The 24,796-nt window shown below is 51.4% G+C and overlaps 1 protein-coding gene across 4 annotated transcripts in view; it reads right to left on the bottom strand.

Annotated features, from left to right (window-relative positions):
- The window catches only part of tespa1 (thymocyte expressed, positive selection associated 1), a 148,587-nt gene extending 125,165 nt beyond the window's left edge, over positions 1 to 23,422 (bottom strand). For 3 of the 4 annotated variants that reach the window (XM_067999948.1, XM_067999947.1, XM_067999946.1), the window contains exons 1-2: positions 23,100 to 23,421; positions 16,056 to 16,199 (exon numbers count right to left, since the gene is read on the bottom strand). In XM_067999948.1, coding sequence (XP_067856049.1) covers positions 16,056 to 16,188 — 133 coding nt within the window. In that variant the 5' untranslated portion in view covers positions 16,189 to 16,199; positions 23,100 to 23,421. Of the gene's footprint in view, positions 1 to 16,055; positions 16,200 to 23,099 lie in introns of all 4 variants that reach the window. The other variant, XM_067999949.1, reaches the window with a different exon arrangement.
- Positions 23,423 to 24,796: the final 1,374 nt, after the last annotated feature.

Below are 24,796 nucleotides of genomic sequence, written 5' to 3' on the forward strand. Positions count from 1 at the left end.
ATTCTCACACTCCCCGTGTCCTGTTCACTTCTCACACTTGACTTGTCCTGTTCCCTTCCCATGCTCTCCGTGTCCTCTTCACTTCTCATACTCCCCGTGTCCTGTTACCTTCTCACGCTCCCCATGTCCTGTTCCATTCTCACACTCCCCGTGTTCTGTTCAATTCTCACACTCCCCGTGTCCTGTTCACCACTCACACTCCCCGTCTCTTGTTCCCTTCTCACACTCCCTGTGTCCTGTTCACTACTCTCACTCCCGTTTCCTCATTCACTACTCACACTGCCCGTGTCCTGTTCCATTCTCACGCTCCCCGTGTCCTGTTCACTACTCTCACTCCCCTGTCCTCATTCACTACTCACGCTCCCCGTGTCCTGTTCACTTCTCACACTCCCCGTATCCTGTTCCATTCTCACACTCTCCAGGTCCTGTTCACCACTCACACTCCCCGTCTCCTGTTCCATTCTCACACTCCCCGTGTCTTGTTCCATTCTCACACTCCCCATGTCCTGTTCACTTCTCACACTTCACTTGTCCTGTTCCATTCTCACACTCCCCATGTCCTGTTCCATTCTCACACTCCCCGTGTCCTGTTCCATTCACACACTCCCCGTGTCCTGTTCCATTCTCATAATCCCCGTGTCCAGTTCACCACTCACACTCCCCGTGACCTGTTCCATTCTCACACTCCCCGTGTCCTGTTCACCACTCACACTCCCCGTGTCCTGTTCCATTCTCACACTCCCTGTGTCCTTTTCAATTTTCACACTCCCTGTGTCCTGTTCCATTCTCACACTCCCCGTGTCCTGTTCACCACTCACACTCCCCGTGTCCTGTTCCATTCTCACACTCCCTGTGTCCTGTTCCATTCTCACACTCCCCGTGTCCTGTTCCATTCTCTCACTCCCTGTGTCCTGTTCCATTCTCACACTCCCCGTGTCCTGTTCCCTTCTCACACTCCCCATGTCCTTTTCCCTTCTCACGCTCACTGTGTCCTGTTCACTTCTCACACTTCACTTGTCCTGTTCCATTCTCACGCTCCCCGTGTTCTGTTCCACTCTCACGCTCCCCGTGTCCTGTTCCCTTCTCACACTTCACTTGTCCTGTTCCATTCTCACGCTCCCCGTGTCCTGTTCCCTTCTCACACTCCCCGTGTCCTGTTCACTTCTCACACTTTACTTGTCCTGTTCCATTCTCACGCTCCCCGTGTCCTGTTCCCTTCTCACGCTCCCCATGTCCTGTTCACTTCTCACACTTTACTTGTCCTGTTCCATTCTCACGCTCCCCGTGTCCTGTTCCCTTCTCACGCTCCCCATGTCCTGTTCACTTCTCACACTTTACTTGTCCTGTTCCATTCTCACACTCCCCGTGTCCTGTTCCCTTCTCACGCTCCCCGTGTCCTGTTCCCTTCTCACATTCCCCGTGTCCTGTTCACTTCTCACACTTTACTTGTCCTGTTCCATTCTCACACTCCCAGTGTCCTGTTCACTTCTCACACTTCAGTTGTCCTGTTCCATTCTCACGCTCCCCGTGTTCTGTTCCCTTCTCACGCTCCCCATGTCCTGTTCACTTATCACACTTTACTTGTCCTGTTCCATTCTCACACTCCCCGTGTCCTATTCCCTTCTCACGCTCCCCATGTACTGTTCACTTATCACACTTTACTTGTCCTGTTCCATTCTCACACTCCCCGTGTCCTGTTCACTTCTCACACTTTACTTGTCCTGTTCCCTTCTCACGCTCCCCGTGTCCTGTTCACTTCTCACGCCCCCCCTGTCCTATTCCCTTCTCACGCTCCCGGTGTCCTGTTCACTTCTCACGCTCCCCGTGTCCTGTTCAATTCTCACACTCCCCGTGTTCTCTTCAATTCTCACACTCCCTGTGTCCTGTTCACTTCTCACACTCCCCGTGTCCTGTTCCCTTCTCACGCTCCCAATGTCCTGTTCACTTCTCACACTTTACTTGTCCTGTTCCATTCTCACGCTCCCCGTGTTCTGTTCAATTCTCACACTCCCCGTGTCCTGTTACCTTCTCACGCTCCCCATGTCCTGTTCACTTCTCACACTCCCCGTGTCCTGTTCCATTCTCACGCTCCCCGTGTTCTGTTCAATTCTCACACTCCCCGTGTTCTGTTCAATTCTCACATTCCCCGTGTCCTGTTCACTTCTCATACTCCCCGTGTCCTGTTCCATTCTCACACTCCACGTGTCCTGTTCACTTCTCACACTTTACTTGTCCTGTTCCCTTCTCATGCTCTCCGTGTCCTCTTCACTTCTCATACTCCCCGTGTCCTGTTACCTTCTCACGCTCCCCATGTCCTGTTCCATTCTCATACTCCCCGTGTTCTGTTCAATTCTCACACTCCCCATGTCCTGTTCACTTCTCACGCTCCCCGTGTCCTGTTCCATTCTCACGCTCCCCGTATTCTGTTCAATTCTCACACTCCCCGTGTCCTGTTCACCACTCACACTCCCCGTCTCTTGTTCCCTTCTCACACTCCCTGTGTCCTGTTCACTACTCTCACTCCCGTGTCCTCATTCACTACTCACACTCCCCGTGTCCTGTTCCATTCTCACGCTCCCCGTGTCCTGTTCACTACTCTCACTCCCGTGTCCTCATTAACTACTCACGCTCCCCGTGTCCTGTTCACTTCTCACACTCCCCGTATCCTGTTCCATTCTCACACTCTCCAGGTCCTGTTCACCACTCACACTCCCCGTCTCCTGTTCCATTCTCACACTCCCCGTGTCCTGTTCCATTCTCACACTCCGCATGTCCTTTTCCCTTCTCACGCTCACTGTGTCCTGTTCACTTCTCACACTTCACTTGTCCTGTTCCATTCTCACACTCCCCGTGTCCTGTTCCATCCTCACACTCCCCGTGTCCTGTTCCATTCTCACACTCCCCGCGTCCTGTTCACTTCTCACACTTTACTTGTCCTGTTCCATTCTCACGCTCCCCGTGTCCTGTTCCCTTCTCACGCTCCCCATGTCCTGTTCACTTCTCACACTTTACTTGTCCTGTTCCATTCTCACGCTCCCCGTGTCCTGTTCCCTTCTCACGCTCCCCATGTCCTGTTCACTTCTCACACTTTACTTGTCCTGTTCCATTCTCACACTCCCCGTGTCCTGTTCCCTTCTCACACTCCCCGTGTCCTGTTCCCTTCTCACATTCCCCGTGTCCTGTTCACTTCTCACACTTTACTTGTCCTGTTCCATTCTCACACTCCCAGTGTCCTGTTCACTTCTCACACTTCACTTGTCCTGTTCCATTCTCACGCTCCCCGTGTTCTGTTCCCTTCTCACGCTCCCCATGTCCTGTTCACTTATCACACTTTACTTGTCCTGTTCCATTCTCACACTCCCCGTGTCCTATTCCCTTCTCACGCTCCCCATGTCCTGTTCACTTATCACACTTTACTTGTCCTGTTCCATTCTCACACTCCCCGTGTCCTGTTCACTTCTCACACTTTACTTGTCCTGTTCCCTTCTCACGCTCCCGGTGTCCTGTTCACTTCTCACGCTCCCCCTGTCCTGTTCACTTCTCACGCTCCCCGTGTCCTGTTCCATTCTCACGCTCCCCGTGTTCTGTTCAATTCTCACACTCCCCGTATTCTGTTCAATTCTCACACTCCCCGTGTCCTGTTCACTTCTCATACTCCACGTGTCCTGTTACCTTCTCACGCTCCCCATGTCCTGTTCACTTCTCACACTTTACTTGTCCTGTTCCATTCTCACGCTCCCCGTGTTCTGTTCAATTCTCACACTCCCCGTGTCCTGTTCACTTCTCATACTCCCCGTGTCCTGTTCACTTCTCATACTCCCCGTGTCCTGTTACCTTCTCACGCTCCCCATGTCCTGTTCACTTCTCACACTTTACTTGTCCTGTTCCCTTCTCACGCTCCCCGTGTCCTGTTCACTTCTCACGCTCCCCGTGTCCTGTTCCCTTCTCACGCTCCCCGTGTTCTATTCACTTCTCACGCTCCCCGTGTCCTGTTCCATTCTCACGCTCCCCGTGTTCTGTTCAATTCTCACACTCCCCGTGTTCTGTTCAATTCTCACACTCCCCGTGTCGTGTTCACTTCTCATACTCCCCGTGTCCTGTTACCTTCTCACGCTCCCCATGTCCTGTTCACTTCTCACGCTCCCCATGTCCTGTTCACTTCTCACACTTTACTTGTCCTGTTCCCTTCTCACGCTCCCCATGTCCTGTTCACTTCTCACGCTCCCCGTGTCCTGTTCCATTCTCACGCTCCCCGTGTTCTGTTCACTTCTCATAATCCCCGTGTCCTGTTACCTTCTCATGCTCCCCATGTCCTGTTCACTTCTCACACTTTACTTGTCCTGTTACCTTCTCACGCTCCCCGTGTCCTGTTCACTTCTCACGCTCCCCGTGTCCTGTTCCATTCTCACACTCCCCGTGTTCTCTTCAATTCTCACACTCCCCGTGTCCTGTTCACTTCTCATACTCCCCGTGTCCTGTTACCTTCTCATGCTCCCCATGTCCTGTTCACTTCTCACACTTTACTTGTCCTGTTCCCTTCTCACGCTCCCCGTGTCCTGTTCACTTCTCACGCTCCCCCTGTCCTGTTCACTTCTCATACTCCCCGTGTCCTGTTACCTTCTCACGCTCCCCATGTCCTGTTCACTTCTCACACTTTACTTGTCCTGTTCCATTCTCACGTTCCCCGTGTTCTGTTCAATTCTCACACTCCCCGTGTTCTGTTCAATTCTCACACTCCCCGTGTCCTGTGCACTTCTCATACTCCCCATGTCCTGTTCACTTCTCACACTTTACTTGTCCTGTTCCATTCTCACACTCCCCGTGTTCTGTTCAATTCTCACACTCCCCGTGTCCTGTTCACTTCTCACGCTCCCCGTGTCCTGTTCCATTCTCACGCTCCCCGTGTTCTGTTCAATTCTCACACTCCCCGTGTTCTGTTCAATTCTCACACTCCCCGTGTCCTGTTCACTTCTCATACTCCCCGTGTCCTGTTACCTTCTCACGCTCCCCATGTCCTGTTCACTTCTCACACTTTACTTGTCCTGTTCCCTTCTCATGCTCTCCGTGTCCTGTTCACTTCTCACACTTTACTTGTCCTGTTCCATTCTCACGCTCCCCATGTTCTGTTCCCTTCTCACGCTCCCCGTGTCCTGTTCACTTCTCACACTTTACTTGTCCTGTTCCATTCTCACGCTCCCCGTGTCCTGTTCCCTTCTCACGCTCCCCATGTCCTGTTCACTTCTCACACTTTACTTGTCCTGTTCCCTTCTCACGCTCCCCTTGTCCTGTTCCATTCTCACGCTCCCCGTGTTCTGTTCAATTCTCACACTCCCCGTGTTCTGTTCAATTCTCACACTCCCCGTGTCCTGTTCACTTCTCATACTCCCCGTGTCCTGTTCCCTTCTCACGCTCCCCATGTCCTGTTCACTTCTCACACTTTACTTGTCCTGTTCCATTCTCACACTCCCCGTGTCCTGTTCACTTCTCACACTCCCCGTGTCCTGTTCACTTCTCACACTTTACTTGTCCTGTTCCCTTCTCACGCTCCCCGTGTCCTGTTCACTTCTCACGCTCCCCGTGTCCTGTTCCATTCTCACGCTTCCCGTGTTCTGTTCAATTCTCACACTCCCCGTGTTCTGTTCAATTCTCACACTCCCCGTGTCCTGTTCACGTCTCATACTCCCCGTGTCCTGTTACCTTCTCACGCTCCCCATGTCCTGTTCACTTCTCACACTTTACTTGTCCTGTTCCATTCTCACGCTCCCCGTGTTCTGTTCAATTCTCACACTCCCCGTGTCCTGTTCACTTCTCATACTCCCCGTGTCCTGTTCACTTCTCATACTCCCCGTGTCCTGTTACCTTCTCACGCTCCCCATGTCCTGTTCACTTCTCACACTTTACTTGTCCTGTTCCCTTCTCACGCTCCCCGTGTCCTGTTCACTTCTCACGCTCCCCGTGTCCTGTTCCCTTCTCACGCTCCCCGTGTTCTATTCACTTCTCACACTCCCCGTGTCCTGTTCACTTCTCATACTCCCCGTGTCCTGTTACCTTCTCAGGCTCCCCATGTCCTGTTGACTTCTCACACTTTACTTGTCCTGTTCCATTCTCACGCTCCCCGTGTTCTGTTCAATTCTCACACTCCCCGTGTTCTGTTCAATTCTCACACTCCCCGTGTCCTGTTCACTTCTCATACTCCCCGTGTCCTGTTACCTTCTCACGCTCCCCATGTCCTGTTCACTTCTCACACTTTACTTGTCCTGTTCCCTTCTCACGCTCCCCGTGTTCTGTTCAATTCTCACACTCCCCGTGTCCTGTTCACCACTCACACTCCCTGTGTCCTTTTCCATTTTCACACTCTCTGTGTCCTGTTCCATTCTCACACTCCCCGTGTCCTGTTCACCACTCACACTCCCAGTGTCCTGTTCACCACTCACACTCCCTGTGTCCTGTTCCATTCTCACACTCCCTGTGTCCTGTTCCATTTTCACACTCCCCGTGTCCTGTTCCATTTTCACACTCCCCGTGTCCTGTTCCATTCTCACGCTCCCCGTGTTCTCTTCAATTCTCACACTCCCCGTGTCCTGTTCACTTCTCACACTTTACTTGTCCTGTTCCCTTCTCACGCTCCCCGTGTTCTGTTCAATTCTCACACTCCCCGTGTCCTGTTCACCACTCATACTCCCAGTGTCCTGTTCACCACTCACACTCCCTGTGTCCTGTTCCATTTTCACACTCTCTGTGTCCTGTTCCATTCTCACACTCCCCGTGTCCTGTTCACCACTCACACTCCCAGTGTCCTGTTCACCACTCACACTCCCTGTGTCCTGTTCCATTTTCATACTCCCTGTGTCCTGTTCCATTCTCACACTCCCTGTGTCCTGTTCCATTTTCACACTCCCCGTGTCCTGTTCCATTTTCACACTCCCCGTGTCCTGTTCCATTCTCACACTCCCCGTGTTCTCTTCAATTCTCACACTCCCCGTGTCCTGTTCACTTCTCATACTCCCCGTGTCCTGTTACCTTCTCATGCTCCCCATGTCCTGTTCACTTCTCACACTTTACTTGTCCTGTTCCCTTCTCACGCTCCCCGTGTCCTGTTCACTTCTCACGCCCCCCCTGTCCTGTTCCATTCTCACGCTCCCCGTGTTCTGTTCACTTCTCATACTCCCCGTGTCCTGTTCACTTCTCATACTCCCCGTGTCCTGTTACCTTCTCACGCTCCCCATGTCCTGTTCACTTCTCACACTTTACTTGTCCTGTTCCATTCTCACGCTCCCCGTGTTCTGTTCAATTCTCACACTCCCCGTGTCCTGTTCACTTCTCATACTCCCCGTGTCCTGTTCACTTCTCATACTCCCCGTGTCCAGTTACCTTCTCACGCTCCCCATGTCCTGTTCACTTCTCACACTTTACTTGTCCTGTTCCCTTCTCACGCTCCCCGTGTCCTGTTCACTTCTCACGCTCCCCGTGTCCTGTTCCCTTCTCACGCTCCCCGTGTTCTGTTCACTTCTCACACTCCCCGTGTCCTGTTCACTTCTCATACTCCCCGTGTCCTGTTACCTTCTCAGGCTCCCCATGTCCTGTTGACTTCTCACACTTTACTTGTCCTGTTCCATTCTCACGCTCCCCGTGTTCTGTTCAATTCTCACACTCCCCGTGTTCTGTTCAATTCTCACACTCCCCGTGTCCTGTTCACTTCTCATACTCCCCGTGTCCTGTTACCTTCTCACGCTCCCCATGTCCTGTTCACTTCTCACACTTTACTTGTCCTGTTCCCTTCTCACGCTCCCCGTGTTCTGTTCAATTCTCACACTCCCCGTGTCCTGTTCACCACTCATACTCCCAGTGTCCTGTTCACCACTCACACTCCCTGTGTCCTGTTCCATTTTCACACTCTCTGTGTCCTGTTCCATTCTCACACTCCCCGTGTCCTGTTCACCACTCACACTCCCAGTGTCCTGTTCACCACTCACACTCCCTGTGTCCTGTTCCATTTTCATACTCCCTGTGTCCTGTTCCATTCTCACACTCCCTGTGTCCTGTTCCATTTTCACACTCCCCGTGTCCTGTTCCATTTTCACACTCCCCGTGTCCTGTTCCATTCTCACACTCCCCGTGTTCTCTTCAATTCTCACACTCCCCGTGTCCTGTTCACTTCTCATACTCCCCGTGTCCTGTTACCTTCTCATGCTCCCCATGTCCTGTTCACTTCTCACACTTTACTTGTCCTGTTCCCTTCTCACGCTCCCCGTGTCCTGTTCACTTCTCACGCTCCCCCTGTCCTGTTCCATTCTCACGCTCCCCGTGTTCTGTTCACTTCTCATACTCCCCGTGTCCTGTTCACTTCTCATACTCCCCGTGTCCTGTTACCTTCTCACGCTCCCCATGTCCTGTTCACTTCTCACACTTTACTTGTCCTGTTCCATTCTCACGTTCCCCGTGTTCTGTTCAATTCTCACACTCCCCGTGTTCTGTTCAATTCTCACACTCCCCGTGTCCTGTACACTTCTCATACTCCCCATGTCCTGTTCACTTCTCACACTTTACTTGTCCTGTTCCATTCTCACACTCCCCGTGTTCTGTTCAATTCTCACACTCCCCGTGTCCTGTTCACTTCTCACGCTCCCCGTGTCCTGTTCCATTCTCACGCTCCCCGTGTTCTGTTCAATTCTCACACTCCCCGTGTTCTGTTCAATTCTCACACTCCCCGTGTCCTGTTCACTTCTCATACTCCCCGTGTCCTGTTACCTTCTCACGCTCCCCATGTCCTGTTCACTTCTCACACTTTACTTGTCCTGTTCCCTTCTCATGCTCTCCGTGTCCTGTTCACTTCTCACACTTTACTTGTCCTGTTCCATTCTCACGCTCCCCATGTTCTGTTCCCTTCTCACGCTCCCCGTGTCCTGTTCACTTCTCACACTTTACTTGTCCTGTTCCATTCTCACGCTCCCCGTGTCCTGTTCCCTTCTCACGCTCCCCATGTCCTGTTCACTTCTCACACTTTACTTGTCCTGTTCCCTTCTCACGCTCCCCTTGTCCTGTTCCATTCTCACGCTCCCCGTGTTCTGTTCAATTCTCACACTCCCCGTGTTCTGTTCAATTCTCACATTCCCCGTGTCCTGTTCACTTCTCATACTCCCCGTGTCCTGTTCCCTTCTCACGCTCCCCATGTCCTGTTCAGTTCTCACACTTTACTTTTCCTGTTCCATTCTCACACTCCCCGTGTCCTGTTCACTTCTCACACTCCCCGTGTCCTGTTCACTTCTCACACTTTACTTGTCCTGTTCCCTTCTCACGCTCCCCGTGTCCTGTTCACTTCTCACGCTCCCCGTGTCCTGTTCCATTCTCACGCTTCCCGTGTTCTGTTCAATTCTCACACTCCCCGTGTTCTGTTCAATTCTCATACTCCCCGTGTCCTGTTCACGTCTCATACTCCCCGTGTCCTGTTACCTTCTCACGCTCCCCATGTCCTGTTCACTTCTCACACTTTACTTGTCCTGTTCCATTCTCACGCTCCCCGTGTCCTGTTCACTTCTCATACTCCCCGTGTCCTGTTACCTTCTCACGCTCCCCATGTCCTGTTCACTTCTCACACTTTACTTGTCCTGTTCCCTTCTCACACTCCCCGTGTCCTGTTCACCACTCATACTCCCAGTGTCCTGTTCACCACTCACACTCCCTGTGTCCTGTTCCATTTTCACACTCTCTGTGTCCTGTTCCATTCTCACACTCCCCGTGTCCTGTTCACCACTCACACTCCCAGTGTCCTGTTCACCACTCACACTCCCTGTGTCCTGTTCCATTTTCATACTCCCTGTGTCCTGTTCCATTCTCACACTCCCTGTGTCCTGTTCCATTTTCACACTCCCCGTGTCCTGTTCCATTTTCACACTCCCCGTGTCCTGTTCCATTCTCACACTCCCCGTGTTCTCTTCAATTCTCACACTCCCCGTGTCCTGTTCACTTCTCATACTCCCCGTGTCCTGTTACCTTCTCATGCTCCCCATGTCCTGTTCACTTCTCACACTTTACTTGTCCTGTTCCCTTCTCACGCTCCCCGTGTCCTGTTCACTTCTCACGCTCCCCCTGTCCTGTTCCATTCTCACGCTCCCCGTGTTCTGTTCACTTCTCATACTCCCCGTGTCCTGTTCACTTCTCATACTCCCCGTGTCCTGTTACCTTCTCACGCTCCCCATGTCCTGTTCACTTCTCACACTTTACTTGTCCTGTTCCATTCTCACGTTCCCCGTGTTCTGTTCAATTCTCACACTCCCCGTGTTCTGTTCAATTCTCACACTCCCCGTGTCCGGTACACTTCTCATACTCCCCATGTCCTGTTCACTTCTCACACTTTACTTGTCCTGTTCCATTCTCACACTCCCCGTGTTCTGTTCAATTCTCACACTCCCCGTGTCCTGTTCACTTCTCACGCTCCCCGTGTCCTGTTCCATTCTCACGCTCCCCGTGTTCTGTTCAATTCTCACACTCCCCGTGTTCTGTTCAATTCTCACACTCCCCGTGTCCTGTTCACTTCTCATACTCCCCGTGTCCTGTTACCTTCTCACGCTCCCCATGTCCTGTTCACTTCTCACACTTTACTTGTCCTGTTCCCTTCTCATGCTCTCCGTGTCCTGTTCACTTCTCACACTTTACTTGTCCTGTTCCATTCTCACGCTCCCCATGTTCTGTTCCCTTCTCACGCTCCCCGTGTCCTGTTCACTTCTCACACTTTACTTGTCCTGTTCCATTCTCACGCTCCCCGTGTCCTGTTCCCTTCTCACGCTCCCCATGTCCTGTTCACTTCTCACACTTTACTTGTCCTGTTCCCTTCTCACGCTCCCCTTGTCCTGTTCCATTCTCACGCTCCCCGTGTTCTGTTCAATTCTCACACTCCCCGTGTTCTGTTCAATTCTCACACTCCCCGTGTCCTGTTCACTTCTCATACTCCCCGTGTCCTGTTCCCTTCTCACGCTCCCCATGTCCTGTTCAGTTCTCACACTTTACTTTTCCTGTTCCATTCTCACACTCCCCGTGTCCTGTTCACTTCTCACACTCCCCGTGTCCTGTTCACTTCTCACACTTTACTTGTCCTGTTCCCTTCTCACGCTCCCCGTGTCCTGTTCACTTCTCACGCTCCCCGTGTCCTGTTCCATTCTCACGCTTCCCGTGTTCTGTTCAATTCTCACACTCCCCGTGTTCTGTTCAATTCTCATACTCCCCGTGTCCTGTTCACGTCTCATACTCCCCGTGTCCTGTTACCTTCTCACGCTCCCCATGTCCTGTTCACTTCTCACACTTTACTTGTCCTGTTCCATTCTCACGCTCCCCGTGTTCTGTTCAATTCTCACACTCCCCGTGTCCTGTTCACTTCTCATACTCCCCGTGTCCTGTTCACTTCTCATACTCCCCGTGTCCTGTTACCTTCTCACGCTCCCCATGTCCTGTTCACTTCTCACACTTTACTTGTCCTGTTCCCTTCTCACGCTCCCCGTGTCCTGTTCACTTCTCACGCTCCCCGTGTCCTGTTCCCTTCTCACGCTCCCCGTGTTCTGTTCACTTCTCACACTCCCCGTGTCCTGTTCACTTCTCTTACTCCCCGTGTCCTGTTACCTTCTCAGGCTCCCCATGTCCTGTTGACTTCTCACACTTTACTTGTCCTGTTCCATTCTCACGCTCCCCGTGTCCTGTTCCCTTCTCACACTCCCCGTGTTCTGTTCAATTCTCACACTCCTCGTGTCCTGTTCACTTCTCATACTCCCCGTGTCCTGTTACCTTCTCACGCTCCCCATGTCCTGTTCACTTCTCACACTTTACTTGTCCTGTTCCCTTCTCACGCTCCCCGTGTTCTGTTCAATTCTCACACTCCCCGTGTCCTGTTCACCACTCATACTCCCAGTGTCCTGTTCACCACTCACACTCCCTGTGTCCTGTTCCATTTTCACACTCTCTGTGTCCTGTTCCATTCTCACACTCCCCGTGTCCTGTTCACCACTCACACTCCCAGTGTCCTGTTCACCACTCACACTCCCTGTGTCCTGTTCCATTTTCATACTCCCTGTGTCCTGTTCCATTTTCACACTCCCCGTGTCCTGTTCCATTCTCACACTCCCTGTGTCCTGTTCCATTTTCACACTCCCCATGTCCTGTTCCATTTTCACACTCCCCATGTCCTGTTCCATTCTCACACTCCCTGTGTCCTGTTCCATTTTCACACTCCCCATGTCCTGTTCCATTTTCACACTCCCCGTGTCCTGTTCCATTCTCACACTCCCCGTGTCCTGTTCCATTCTCACACTCCCCGTGTCCTGTTCCATTTTCACACTCCCTGGTGCAGTTGGCTTGCTGTGAAATGTTTCAATCCCAAACTGTACACAGGGGATTAATTTTCACGAGAGTATCATCATTCTGTAATTGGGAATTAATTTCCTCCAAACCTTCTCAATTATTTCTCAATCAAATAAATCTGATAAATGACCAAGGAATCATTCGGCCCATTGTGCCTGTGCTGGCTCTTTGAAAGAGCTGTCCAATTCGTCCCACTCCCCTGCTCTTTCCCCAATTTTTTCCCGTCAAGTATTTATCCAATTCCCTTTTGAAAGTTATTATTGAATCTTCTTCCCCCACCCTTTCAGGCAGTGCATTCCCGATCATTACAACTCGCTGGGTTAAAAAAATGCTTCCTCATGTCAAAACCCTTCATGATTTTGAACATCTCTATTAAATCTCCCTTAACCTTCACTGCTCTAAGGAGAACAATCCCAGCTTAAAAACATAAGAACATATGAAATAGGAGCAGGAGGAGGCCATACGGCCCCTCAAGCCTGCTCCACCGTTCGATAAGATCATGGCTGATCTTTGACCTCAACTCCACTTTCCCGCCCGATCCCCATATCCCTTGATTCCCCTAGAGTCCAAAAATCTATCCATCTCAGCCTCTCCATATAACTGAAGTCCCTCATCCCTGATACCATTCTAATAAATCTCTTCTGCACCCTCTCTAAGGCCTTGACATCCTTCCTAAAATGTGGTGCCCAGAATGGAACACAATACTCCAGCTGAGACCTAACCAGTGTTTTATAAAGGTTTAGCATAACTTCCTTGCTTTTGTACTCTGTGCCTATATTCAGATTGTGTTTGATAATCGCCCCTGTGAAGCACCTTGGGGATGTTTTACTACGTTAAAGGCACAATATAAATACAATTGTTATTGTTGTTATAAAGCCCAGGATCCCATATAATTTTTTAACAGCCTTTTCAACCAGTCCTGCCACCTTCAAAGATTCGTGTACATATACCCCCAGATCTCTCTGTTCCTGCACCCCGTGTACCATTTTGTTTATATTGCCTCTCCTGATTCTTCCTATCACACTTCTCTGTATTAAATTTCACCTGCCATGTGTCTGCCCATTTCACCAGCCTGTCTATGTCCTCCTGAAGTCTGTTACTGTCCTCCAAAATGTTTACTACGTTTTCAAGTTTTGTGTCATCTGCAAACTTTGTAATTATACCCACTATACCCAAGTCCAGCTCATTAATATATATCAAAAAGATCAGTGGTCCTAATACTGACCCCTGGGGAACACCACTGTATACTTCCCTCCAGTCTGAAAAACAACCGTTCACCACTACTCTCTGCTTTCTTTCCTTTAGCCAATTTTGTATCCACGCTGACACCGTCCCTTTAATCCCTTTAATTTTGCAGGAGCAGATAGTGTTTCACAATCAGATGTCTCAGAGATGTGGGACAGGCTCTGTGCTTTGTTCCTAAATCATTTGCTGGATAAAACACACGTCATTTAACTCTCTTTTCCTCTCCCACTTTCTGTCTCCTGTCCTCTTGCTGATAGTAACTCGCTCTGCAGAACTTTCTCACTCATGTGATCTCCTCTCCCGCTCTTTCCCCTCTTGGTTTAAGGTTGGGTCTCGGCCGTGTAACCAGGCTTCTCAATTAAAGAAACGCTGGATCTCCGAAATCGCAGCAGTGGTAGCGCTGTGGGTGAGGCACCCTCTGCCCCATGACCCTGTCCCAGATCACTCCCGGGGGTTGGGTCATTAGGGGGCAGATCCCTCCGCTGCAGATCCTGCTGGATTCTGGAGGGGCCCCTCGACACTCTGACTGTTAAGGGCAGGGGGAGGAGAAAGGCCCAGGCCGAGCATGTGGCTAAGATATACCTCCCTGCTGCCCCCTCGCTGGATCTATTGCTGTTTGACTATGGGATCTGCATCAGGTTCGCTCACTGCAGGCCACGCAGGGTGTGTGACTGGTGGAATTGGGGGCCCAGGATCTGGCCAGCCTTGTCCCCAGAAATGGTTGAGGGATGGATTAGTGGTGTAGGTTTAAACATCCCACTCCCCCCGTCAGACGCTCCTGTGGGAGTGAGCAAGGGGCAGAAACCTAGAGAAACAGCTCCTGACCCGAGGCCCCTTCCTCCACTCCCAGTATTCCGGATTCCAGATTTACCCCCCACAGAAGAGCAGAATTCCTTGGCCGGGGATACTGGGGCTGGATTTCCGTGCGGCGGTGGGAGGGATTCTGTTCTCTGTTATACATTTGGCGGAATATCCGCAGCACACGGATCCACCACGTGATCCCGGAGCACACGGATCCACCACGTGATCCCGGAGCACACGGATCCACCACGTGATCCCGGAGCACACGGATCCACCACGTGATCCCGGAGCACACTGATCCATAATGTGATCCTGGAGCACACTGATCCATAATGTGATCCTGGAGCACACTGATCCATAATGTGATCCTGGAGCACACTGATCCATAATGTGATCCTGGAGCACACTGATCCATAATGTGATCCTGGAGCACACTGATCCATAATGTGATCCTGGAGCACACTGATCCATAATGTGATCCTGGAGCACACTGATCCATAATGTGATCCTGGAGCACACTGATCCATAATGTGATCCTGGAGCACACTGATCCATAATGTGATCCTGGAGCACACTGATCCATAATGTGATCCTGGAGCACACTGATCCATAATGTGATCCTGGAGCACACTGATCCATAATGTGATCCTGGAGCACACTGATCCATAATGTGATCCCGGAGCACACTGATCCACTACGTGATCCCGGAGCACACTGATCCACTACGTGATCCCGGAGCACACTGATCCACTACGTGATCCCGGAGCACACTGATCCATAATGTGATCCTGGAGCACACTGATCCACTACGTGATCCCACAGCACACTGATCCACTACGTGATCCCACAGCACACTGATCCACTACGTGATCCCGGAGCACACTGATCCATAATGTGATCCTGGAGCACACAGATCCACCACGTGATCCCGGAGCATACTGATCCACCACGTGATCCCGGAGCATACTGATCCACCACGTGATCCTGGAGCACACGGATCCACCGCGTGATCCCGGAGCACACGGATCCACCACGTGATCGCGGAGCACACGGATCCATCACGTGATCCCGGAGCACACGGATCCACCACGTGATCCCGGAGCACACGGATCCACCACGTGATCCCGGAGCACACGGATCCATCACGTGATCCCGGAGCACACGGATCCACCACGTGATCCCGGAGCACACGGATCCACCACGTGATCCCGGAGCACACGGATCCACCACGTGATCCCGGAGCACACGGATCCACCACGTGATCCCGGAGCACACGGATCCACCACATGATTCCGGAGCACACGGATCCACCACGTGATCCCGGAGCATACTGATCCACCACGTGATCCTGGAGCACACGGATCCACCGCGTGATCCCGGAGCACACGGATCCACCACGTGATCGCGGAGCACACGGATCCACCACGTGATCCCGGAGCACACGGATCCACCACGTGATCCCGGAGCACACGGATCCACCACATGATCCCGGAGCACACGGATCCACCACGTGATCCCGGAGCACACGGATCCATCACGTGATCCCGGAGCACACGGATCCACCACGTGATCCCGGAGCACACGGATCCATCACGTGATCCCGGAGCACACGGATCCATCACGTGATCCCATCTGTTCCACCACAACTTTGACACACGTCTTACCTGGACTGGAGCTCGTGTCTGCGAGATTTTCCTCCAGTGTTTGCCAATGATCTCTGCTCCGGGCCCAGGCTTTGCGCTTTCTGCAGGTGTTGCTGTCCCATGAAGCTGGGCTTTGAGGAGATGAACACTCCATACTGTCACTCACTGCAGGAAGACATGGGGTAAAGGGGTTTGGAAAAAGGATCAGTGAAGAAACATTTACATTCCCTGCAAGGGAGACCCCCCATTTCTAGCGGGCTTTTCACAAGCTCAGAATGTCCCAAAGCGCTTTACAGCCAAGGAAGTGCTTTCAAAGTGTAGTCACTGTTGTAATGTAAGAAACACGGCAGCCAATTTGTGCACAGCAAGATCCCACAGGCAGCAATGAGGCAATGATCAGATAATCTGTTTTAGTGATGTTGGTTGAGGAATAAATATAGGCCCAGGAAACTGGGGAGAACCCCCCTGCTCTTCTTCCAAATAGTGCCATGGGATCTGAGAGGGCAGACGGAGTTGCAGTTTAACATCTCATCTGTAAGAAGGTACCTCTGACAGTGCAGCACTCCCTCAGTACTGCCCCTCCGACAGGGCAGCTCTCCTCAGTACTGCCCCTCCGACAGTGCAGCACTCCCTCAGTACTGACCCTCTGACAGTGCAGCACTCCCTCAGTACTGACCCTCTGACAGTGCAGCACTCCCTCAGTACTGACCCTCCGACAGTGCAGCTCTCCCTCAGTACTGCCCCTCCGACAGGGCAGCTCTCCTCAGTACTGCCCCTCCGACAGGGCAGCTCTCCTCAGTACTGCCCCTTCGACAGTGCAGCTCTCCTCAGTACTGCCCCACCGACAGAGCAGCTCTCCCTCAGTACTGCCCCTCCGACAGGGCAGCTCTCCCTCAGTACTGCCCCTCCGACAGGGCAGCTCTCCCTCAGTACTGCCCCTCCGACAGGGCAGCTCTCCCTCAGTACTGCCCCTCCGACAGGGCAGCTCTCCCTCAGTACTGCCCCTCCGACAGGGCAGCTCTCCCTCAGTACTGCCCCTCCGACAGGGCAGCTCTCCCTCAGTACTGCCCCTCCGACAGGGCAGCTCTCCCTCAGTACGGCCCCACCGACAGGGCAGCTCTCCCTCAGTACTGCCCCTCCGACAGGGCAGCTCTCCCTCAGTACAGCCCCACCGACAGGGCAGCTCTCCCTCAGTACTGCCCCTCCGACAGGGCAGCTCTCCCTCAGTACGGCCCCACCGACAGGGCAGCTCTCCCTCAGTACTGCACTGGAGCATTGGCCTAGATTATGGGTTCAAGTCTCTAGAGTGGGGCTCGAACCCACGACCTTCCGACTCGGAGGTGAGAGCGGAAGGGGATGTGATTTGCCGCATTTACACGGGTGTAGCGGAGCCCCAGGAATTTTTGGTGTCAGTCGGCAGCTCCTCTGCTGGTTTAGTGCATAATAACACCACACATGTGGCCCCAGGTGATCATAGAATCATAGATTAATATAGCACAGAAGGAGGCCATTTGGCCCATCGTGCCTGTGCCAGCTCTTTAAACCTGAGCTCCTCCGATGGCCAACCTCTCAATGCGGGAACCTGATTCCCTCGCCTACCTCACATTAACTCGTGCCTGCCCTTATAAGGGGTGATCTCTGGTCCGAGTGGTCCCACTCCCAGAGATGAGTGCCCCTGAGCAGCTTTCCACCTCCCCGCCCAGCCCAAATCTGCTAAATGATGGAGGCAGGGCAGAAAGCCTAAGCCTCACTGTCCAACCCCACCTGTGTAGGGTGGCACATGGGTGGGTCCTGGAGGGCACCACAGGAGAGGACAGGAGGGTAGACTGAGGGGAATGTCATTTAGTACATGGAATCAGAGAAGATAGAATCATAGAATGTTTACAGCACAGGAGAAGGCCATTCGGCCAATCAAGCCCATGCCGGCTCTTTGAAAGAGCTATTCAATTAGTCCCATTCCCCTGCTCTTTCTCCGTAGCGCTGTAATTTTTTTCGCTTCAAGTATTCATCCAATTCCTTTTTGAAAGCCATAATTGAATCTGCCTCCACCACCCCCTCATGCAGTGCATTCCAGACACGCTACATAAAAAAGGTTTCCCTCATGTCGCCTTTGGTTCTTTTGCCAATCATCTTAAATCTGTGTCCTCTGCTTCTTGACCCTTCAGCCAATGAGAACAGTTTCTCTTTATTTACTTTATCGAAACCCTTCATGATTTTGAACACCTCTATCAAATTTCCTCTCAACCTTCTCTGTTCCAAGGAGAACAACCCCAGTTTCTCCAGTCTCTCCACATAACTGAAGTCCCTCATCCCTGAAACCATTCTAGTAAATCTCTTCTGCACCCTCTCTAAGGCCTTCACATCCTTCCTAAAATGTGGTGCCCAGAACTGGACACCACATAGTGGTTATGTTACTGGGCTAGTAATCCAGAGGCCTGGACTAAAATCCAGAGTCATGAGTTCAAATCCCGCCACGGCAGCTGGCGAATTTAAATTCAATTAATTAATTAAATTCAATTAATTAAATAAAAATCTGGAATTAAAATACTAGTATCAGTAATGATAGCCATGAAACTACCGGATTGTCGTAAAAACCCATCTGGTTCACTAATGTCCTTTAGGGAAGGAAGCCTGCCGCCCTTACCCGGTCTGGCCAAAATGTGACTCCAGACCCACAGCAATGTGGTTGATTCTTAATTGCCCTCTGAAATGGCCCAGCAAGTCACTCAGTTGTAAAATCTCGCTACGAAAAGTCAGAAAAAGAATAAAACCGGACGGACCACCCGGCATCGGACCACTAGGCACCGGACACGACAACGGCAAAACACCAAGCCCAGTCGACCCTGCAAGGTCCTCCTTACTAACATCTGGGGACTTGTGCAAAAATTGGGAGAGCTGTCCCACAGACTAGTCAAGCAACAGCCTGACATAGCCATACTCACAGAATCATATCTTTCAGCCAACGTCCCAGACTCTTCCATCACCATCCCTGGGTATGTCCTGTCCCACCGGCAGGACAGACCCACCAGAGGTGGCGGTACAGTGATATACAGTCAGGAGGGAGTGGCCCTGGAAGTCCTCAACATTGACTCTGGACCCCATGAAATCTCATGGCATCTGGTCAAACATGGGCAAGGAAACCTCCTGCTGATTACCACCTACCGCCCTCCCTCAGCTGATGAATCAGTCCTCCTCCATGTTGAACACCACTTGGAGGAAGCACTGAGGGGAGCAAGGGCACAAAATGTACTCTGGGTGGGGGACTTCAATGTCCATCACCAAGAGTGGCTCGGCAGCACCACTACTGACCGAGCTGGCCGAGTCCTGAAGGACATAGCTGCTAGACTGGGCCTGCGGCAGGTGGTGAGCGAACCAACACGAGGGAAAAACTGACTTGACCTCGTCCTCACCAATCTACCTGTCGCAAATGCATCTGTCCATGACAGTATTGGTAGGAGTGACCACCGCACAGTCCTCGTGGAGATGAAATCCCATCTTCGCACTGAGGACACCATCCAATGTGTTGTGTGGCACTATCACCGTGCTAAATGGGATAGATTCAGAACAGATCTAGCAGCTCAAAACTGGGCATCCATGAGGCGCTGTGGGCCATCAGCAGCAGCAGAATTGTATTCCAGCACAATTTGTAACCTCATGGCCCGGCATATTCCTCACTCTACCATTACCAACAAGCCAGGGGATCAACCCTGGTTCAATGAGGAGTGTAGAAGAGCATGCCAGGAGCAGCACCAGGCGTACCTAAAAATGAGGTGCCAACCTGGTGAAGCTACAACTCAGGACTACACGCATGCTAAACAGCGGAAGCAACATGCTATAGACAGAGCTAAGCGATTCCACAACCAACGGATCAGATCAAAGCTCTGCAGTCCTGCCACATCCAGTCGTGAATGGTGGTGGACAATTAAACAACTAACGGGAGGAGGAGGCTCTGCAAACATCCCCATTCTCAATGATGGCGGAGTCCAGCACGTGAGTGCAAAAGACAAGGCTGAAGCGTTTGCAACCATCTTCAGCCAGAAGTGCCGAGTGGATAATCCATCTCAGCCTCCTCCCGATATCCCCACCATCACGGAAGCCAGTCTTCGGCCAATTCGATTCACTCCACGTGATATCAAGAAACGGCTGAGTGCACTGGATACAGCAAAGGCTATGGGCCCTGACAACATCCCAGCTGTAGTGCTGAAGACCTGTGCTCCAGAACTAGCTGCGCCTCTAGCCAAGCTGTTCCAGTACAGCTACAACACTGGCATCTACCCGACAATGTGGAAAATTGCCCAGGTATGTCCTGTCCACAAAAAGCAGGACAAATCCAAACCGGCCAATTACCGCCCCATCAGCCTACTCTCAATCATCAGCAAAGTGATGGAAGGTGTCGTCAACAGTGCTATCAAGCGGCACTTACTCACCAATAACCTGCTCACCGATGCTCAGTTTGGGTTCCGCCAGGACCACTCGGCTCCAGACCTCATTACAGCCTTGGTCCAAACATGGACAAAAGAGCTGAATTCCAGAGGTGAGGTGAGAGTGACTGCCATTGACATCAAGGCAGCATTTGACCGAGTGTGGCACCAAGGAGCCCTAGTGAAATTGAAGTCAATGGGAATCAGGGGGAAAACTCTCCAGTGGCTGGAGTCATACCTAGCACAAAGGAAGATGGTAGTGGTTGTTGGAGGCCAATCATCTCAGCCCCAGGGCATTGCTGCAGGAGTTCCTCAGGGCAGTGTCCTAGGCCCAACCATCTTCAGCTGCTTCATCAATGACCTTCCCTCCATCATAAGGTCAGAAATGGGGATGTTCGCTGATGACTGCACAGTGTTCAGTTCCATTCGCAACCCCTCAGATAATGAAGCAGTCCGAGCCTGCATGCAGCAAGACCTGGACAACATCCAGGCTTGGGCTGATAAGTGGCAAGTAACATTCGCGCCAGATAAGTGCCAGGCAATGACCATCTCCAACAAGAGAAAGTCTAACCACCTCCCCTTGACATTCAACGGCATTACCATCGCCGAATCCCCCACCATCAACATCCTGGGGGTCACCATTGACCAGAAACTTAACTGGACCAGCCATATAAATACTGTGGCTACGAGAGCAGGTCAGAGGCTGGGTATTCTGCGGCGAGTGACTCACCTCCTGACTCCCCAAAGCCTTTCCACCATCTACAAGGCACAAGTCAGGAGTGTGATGGAATACTCTCCACTTGCCTGGATGAGTGCAGCTCCAACAACACTCAAGAAGCTCGACACCATCCAAGATAAAGCAGCCCGCTTGATTGGCACCCCATCCACCACCCTAAACATTCACTCCCTTCACCACCGGCGCACTGTGGCTGCAGTGTGTACCATCCACAGGATGCACTGCAGCAACTCGCCAAGGCTTCTTCGACAGCACCTCCCAAACCCGCGACCTCTACCACCTAGAAGGACAAGGGCAGCAGGCGCATGGGAACAACACCACCTGCACGTTCCCCTCCAAGTCACACACCATCCCGACTTGGAAATATATCGCCGTTCCTTCATTGTCGCTGGGTCAAAATCCTGGAACTCCCTTCCTAACAGCACTGTGGGAGAACCGTCACCACACGGACTGCAGCGGTTCGAGAAGGCGGCTCATCACCACCTTCTCAAGGGCAATTAGGGATGGGCAATAAATGCTGGCCTTGCCAGTGACGCCCACATCCCGTGAACGAATAAAAAAAATTAAAAAACACAATACTCCAGTTGTGGCCGAACCAGTGTTTTATAAAAGGTTCAACATAACTTCCTTGCTGTTGTACTCTATGCATCTATTTATAAAGCCCAGGATTCCATTTGCTTTTTTAACCACTTTCTCAACCTGTCCTGCCACCTTCAAGGATTTGTGCACATACACCCCCAGATCTCTCTGTTCCTGCACCAACTTAGAATTATACCCTTTAGTTTATATTGCCTCTCCTCATTCTTCCTACCAAAATGTATCACTTTGCACTTCTCTGGGTTAAATTACATCTGCCACGTGTCCGCCCATTCCACCAGTCTGTCTCTGTCCTCTTGAAGTCTATCACTATCCTCCTCACTGTTCACTACACTTCCAACTTTTGTGTCACCTGCAAATTTTGAAATTGTGCCCTTTATACCCAAGTCAGAGTCATTAATATATATCAAAAAAAGCAGTGGTCCCAGCACCGACCCCTGGGGAACACCATTGTACACCTCCCTCCAGTCCAAAAAACAACCGTTCACCACTACTCTGTTTCCTGTCATTTAGCCAATTTTATATCCATGCTGCTACTGCCCCTTTTATTCCATGGGCTTCAATTTTGCTGACAAGCCTATTATGTGGCACTTTATGCGGGAGCCTAATTCCCTTGATAGAGGAGATTTGATAGAGGTGTTCAAAATTATGAATGGTTTTGATAGAGTAAATAAGAGGAAACTGTTTCCAGTGGCAGAAGGGTCGGTAACCAGAGGACACAGATTTAAGGTAATTGGCAAAAGAAGCAGGGGGGAGATGAGACTTTATTCTTTACGCAGTGAGTTGTGATGATCTGGAATGCGCTGCCTGAAAGGGCGGTGGAAGCAGATTCAATAATAACTTTCGAAAGGGAATTGGATAAATACTTGAAAAGGAAAAATTTGCAGGACTTTGGGGAAAGAGCAGGGGAGTGGGACTAATTGGATAGGTCTTTCAAAGAGCCAGCACAGGCATGATGGGCCAAATGGCCTCCTTCAGTCCTTTATGATTCTATGAACCTGGATTATTATTTCAGCCACAAAAGTAGGTCCAGAGACATCAATAATTTTCAAACAGATATCGGGAGGAACTTTGTCGAGTAGAGGAGCAGAGACAGAGGTTAAAAACATTCAGAATGAGGCCAGGCTGTAAAGGAGAGTTATGGTTCCAGGGAGATGATCTTCAAACAACTGTTACTTGCAGTGACGCCTGTTATGTCTTTATTCTACAGACAAGAAATAGAGGCCTCTCTACCTTATCACAGTTTGAGCAGGGTAGGGCCTCTCTACTTTATTGTGATACACTGCATTTCACTCGAAGTTCGCCACTTACCTGATATCAGCACCAGCCACGCGGAACAATCCCAATCATTTATTCCAATAAAAGCAGGCGCAGGCTGTCTCTCGGTAATTTTCTCGAACAGACACTACCATCAGCCCCAATTCTGTTGCAATGCGTGTAGGAAACGGGAAGCTGGGTGAGTCTGACAGTCTAACCGTTGCGCTGTTAAACCACTTCCTGTGAATGCATCAATTTAGACCTGACTCAATACATCCATATTACCAATTCTTCTCGGAAATGAGCACCTCTGTGTTTATTGATCTGAATATGATTTGCATGAGGTTTAGGAACTGCCCCTGAATTATGAATTATCTGTTGGTGAGACCATCACAAACCACGCAGTTCCCACTCAATGCGTTCCACTTTTATTACCACTGACTCGGTGCCTCTCACAAACACCTCCCACCAGTACGGTGTTTCATTCTGGTTACAGTCAGTTATCAGGAGCATTTCCTTCCCAATTGTAACTTTACTGCATCATCACAGAATGTTCCAGAACAGGAAAAGGCCATACGGCCCATCAAACCTGTGCTGGCATTTTTCAAAATATGAGAAACCCAGTTAAATTCAACTCTTCCTCACTCCCCACACCCTTTAATATCCCACCCAGTCTAATCCCACTCCCCCCCTCGATCCCCATACCCTTTAATACCCCACCCAGTCTAATCCCACTCCCCCCCTCGATCCCCATACCCTTTAATATCCCACCCAGTCTAATCCCACTCCCCCCCTCGATCCCCATACCCTTTAATATCCCACCCAGTCTAATCCCACTCCCCCCCTCGATCCCCATACCCTTTAATATCGCACCCAGTCTAATCCCACTCCCCCCCTCGATCCCCATACCCTTTAATACCCCACCCAGTCTAATCCCACTCCCCCCCTCGATCCCCATACCCTTTAATATCCCACCCAGTCTAATCCCACTCCCCCCCTCGATCCCCATACCCTTTAATATCCCACCCAGTCTAATCCCACTCCCCCCCTCGATCCCCATACCCTTTAATATCCCACCCAGTCTAATCCCACTCCCACCCTCGATCCCCATACCCTTTAATATCCCACCCAGTCTAATCCCACTCCCCCCCTCGATCCCCATACCCTTTAATATCGCACCCAGTCTAATCCCACTCCCCCCTCAATCCCCATACCCTTTAATATCGCACCCAGTCTAATCCCACTCCCCCCCTCGATCCCCATACCCTTTAATATCCCACCCAGTCTAATCCCACTCCCCCCCTCGATCCCCATACCCTTTAATATCCCACCCAGTCTAATCCCACTCCCCCCCTCGATCCCCATACCCTTTAATATCCCACCCAGTCTAATCCCACTCCCACCCTCGATCCCCATACCCTTTAATATCCCACCCAGTCTAATCCCACTCCCACCCTCGATCCCCATACCCTTTAATATCCCACCAAGTCTAATCCCACTCCCCCCCTCGATCCCCATACCCTTTAATATCGCACCCAGTCTAATCCCACTCCCCCCTCAATCCCCATACCCTTTAATATCGCACCCAGTCTAATCCCACTCCCCCCCTCGATCCCCATACCCTTTAATATCCCACCCAGTCTAATCCCACTCCCCCCCTCGATCCCCATACCCTTTAATATCCCACCCAGTCTAATCCCACTCCCCCCTCGATCCCCATACCCTTTAATATCCCACCCAATCTAATCCCA

The sequence above is a fragment of the Heptranchias perlo genome, chromosome 18, assembly GCF_035084215.1.
Source record: "Heptranchias perlo isolate sHepPer1 chromosome 18, sHepPer1.hap1, whole genome shotgun sequence".
Taxonomy (NCBI): Eukaryota; Metazoa; Chordata; class Chondrichthyes; order Hexanchiformes; family Hexanchidae; genus Heptranchias; species Heptranchias perlo.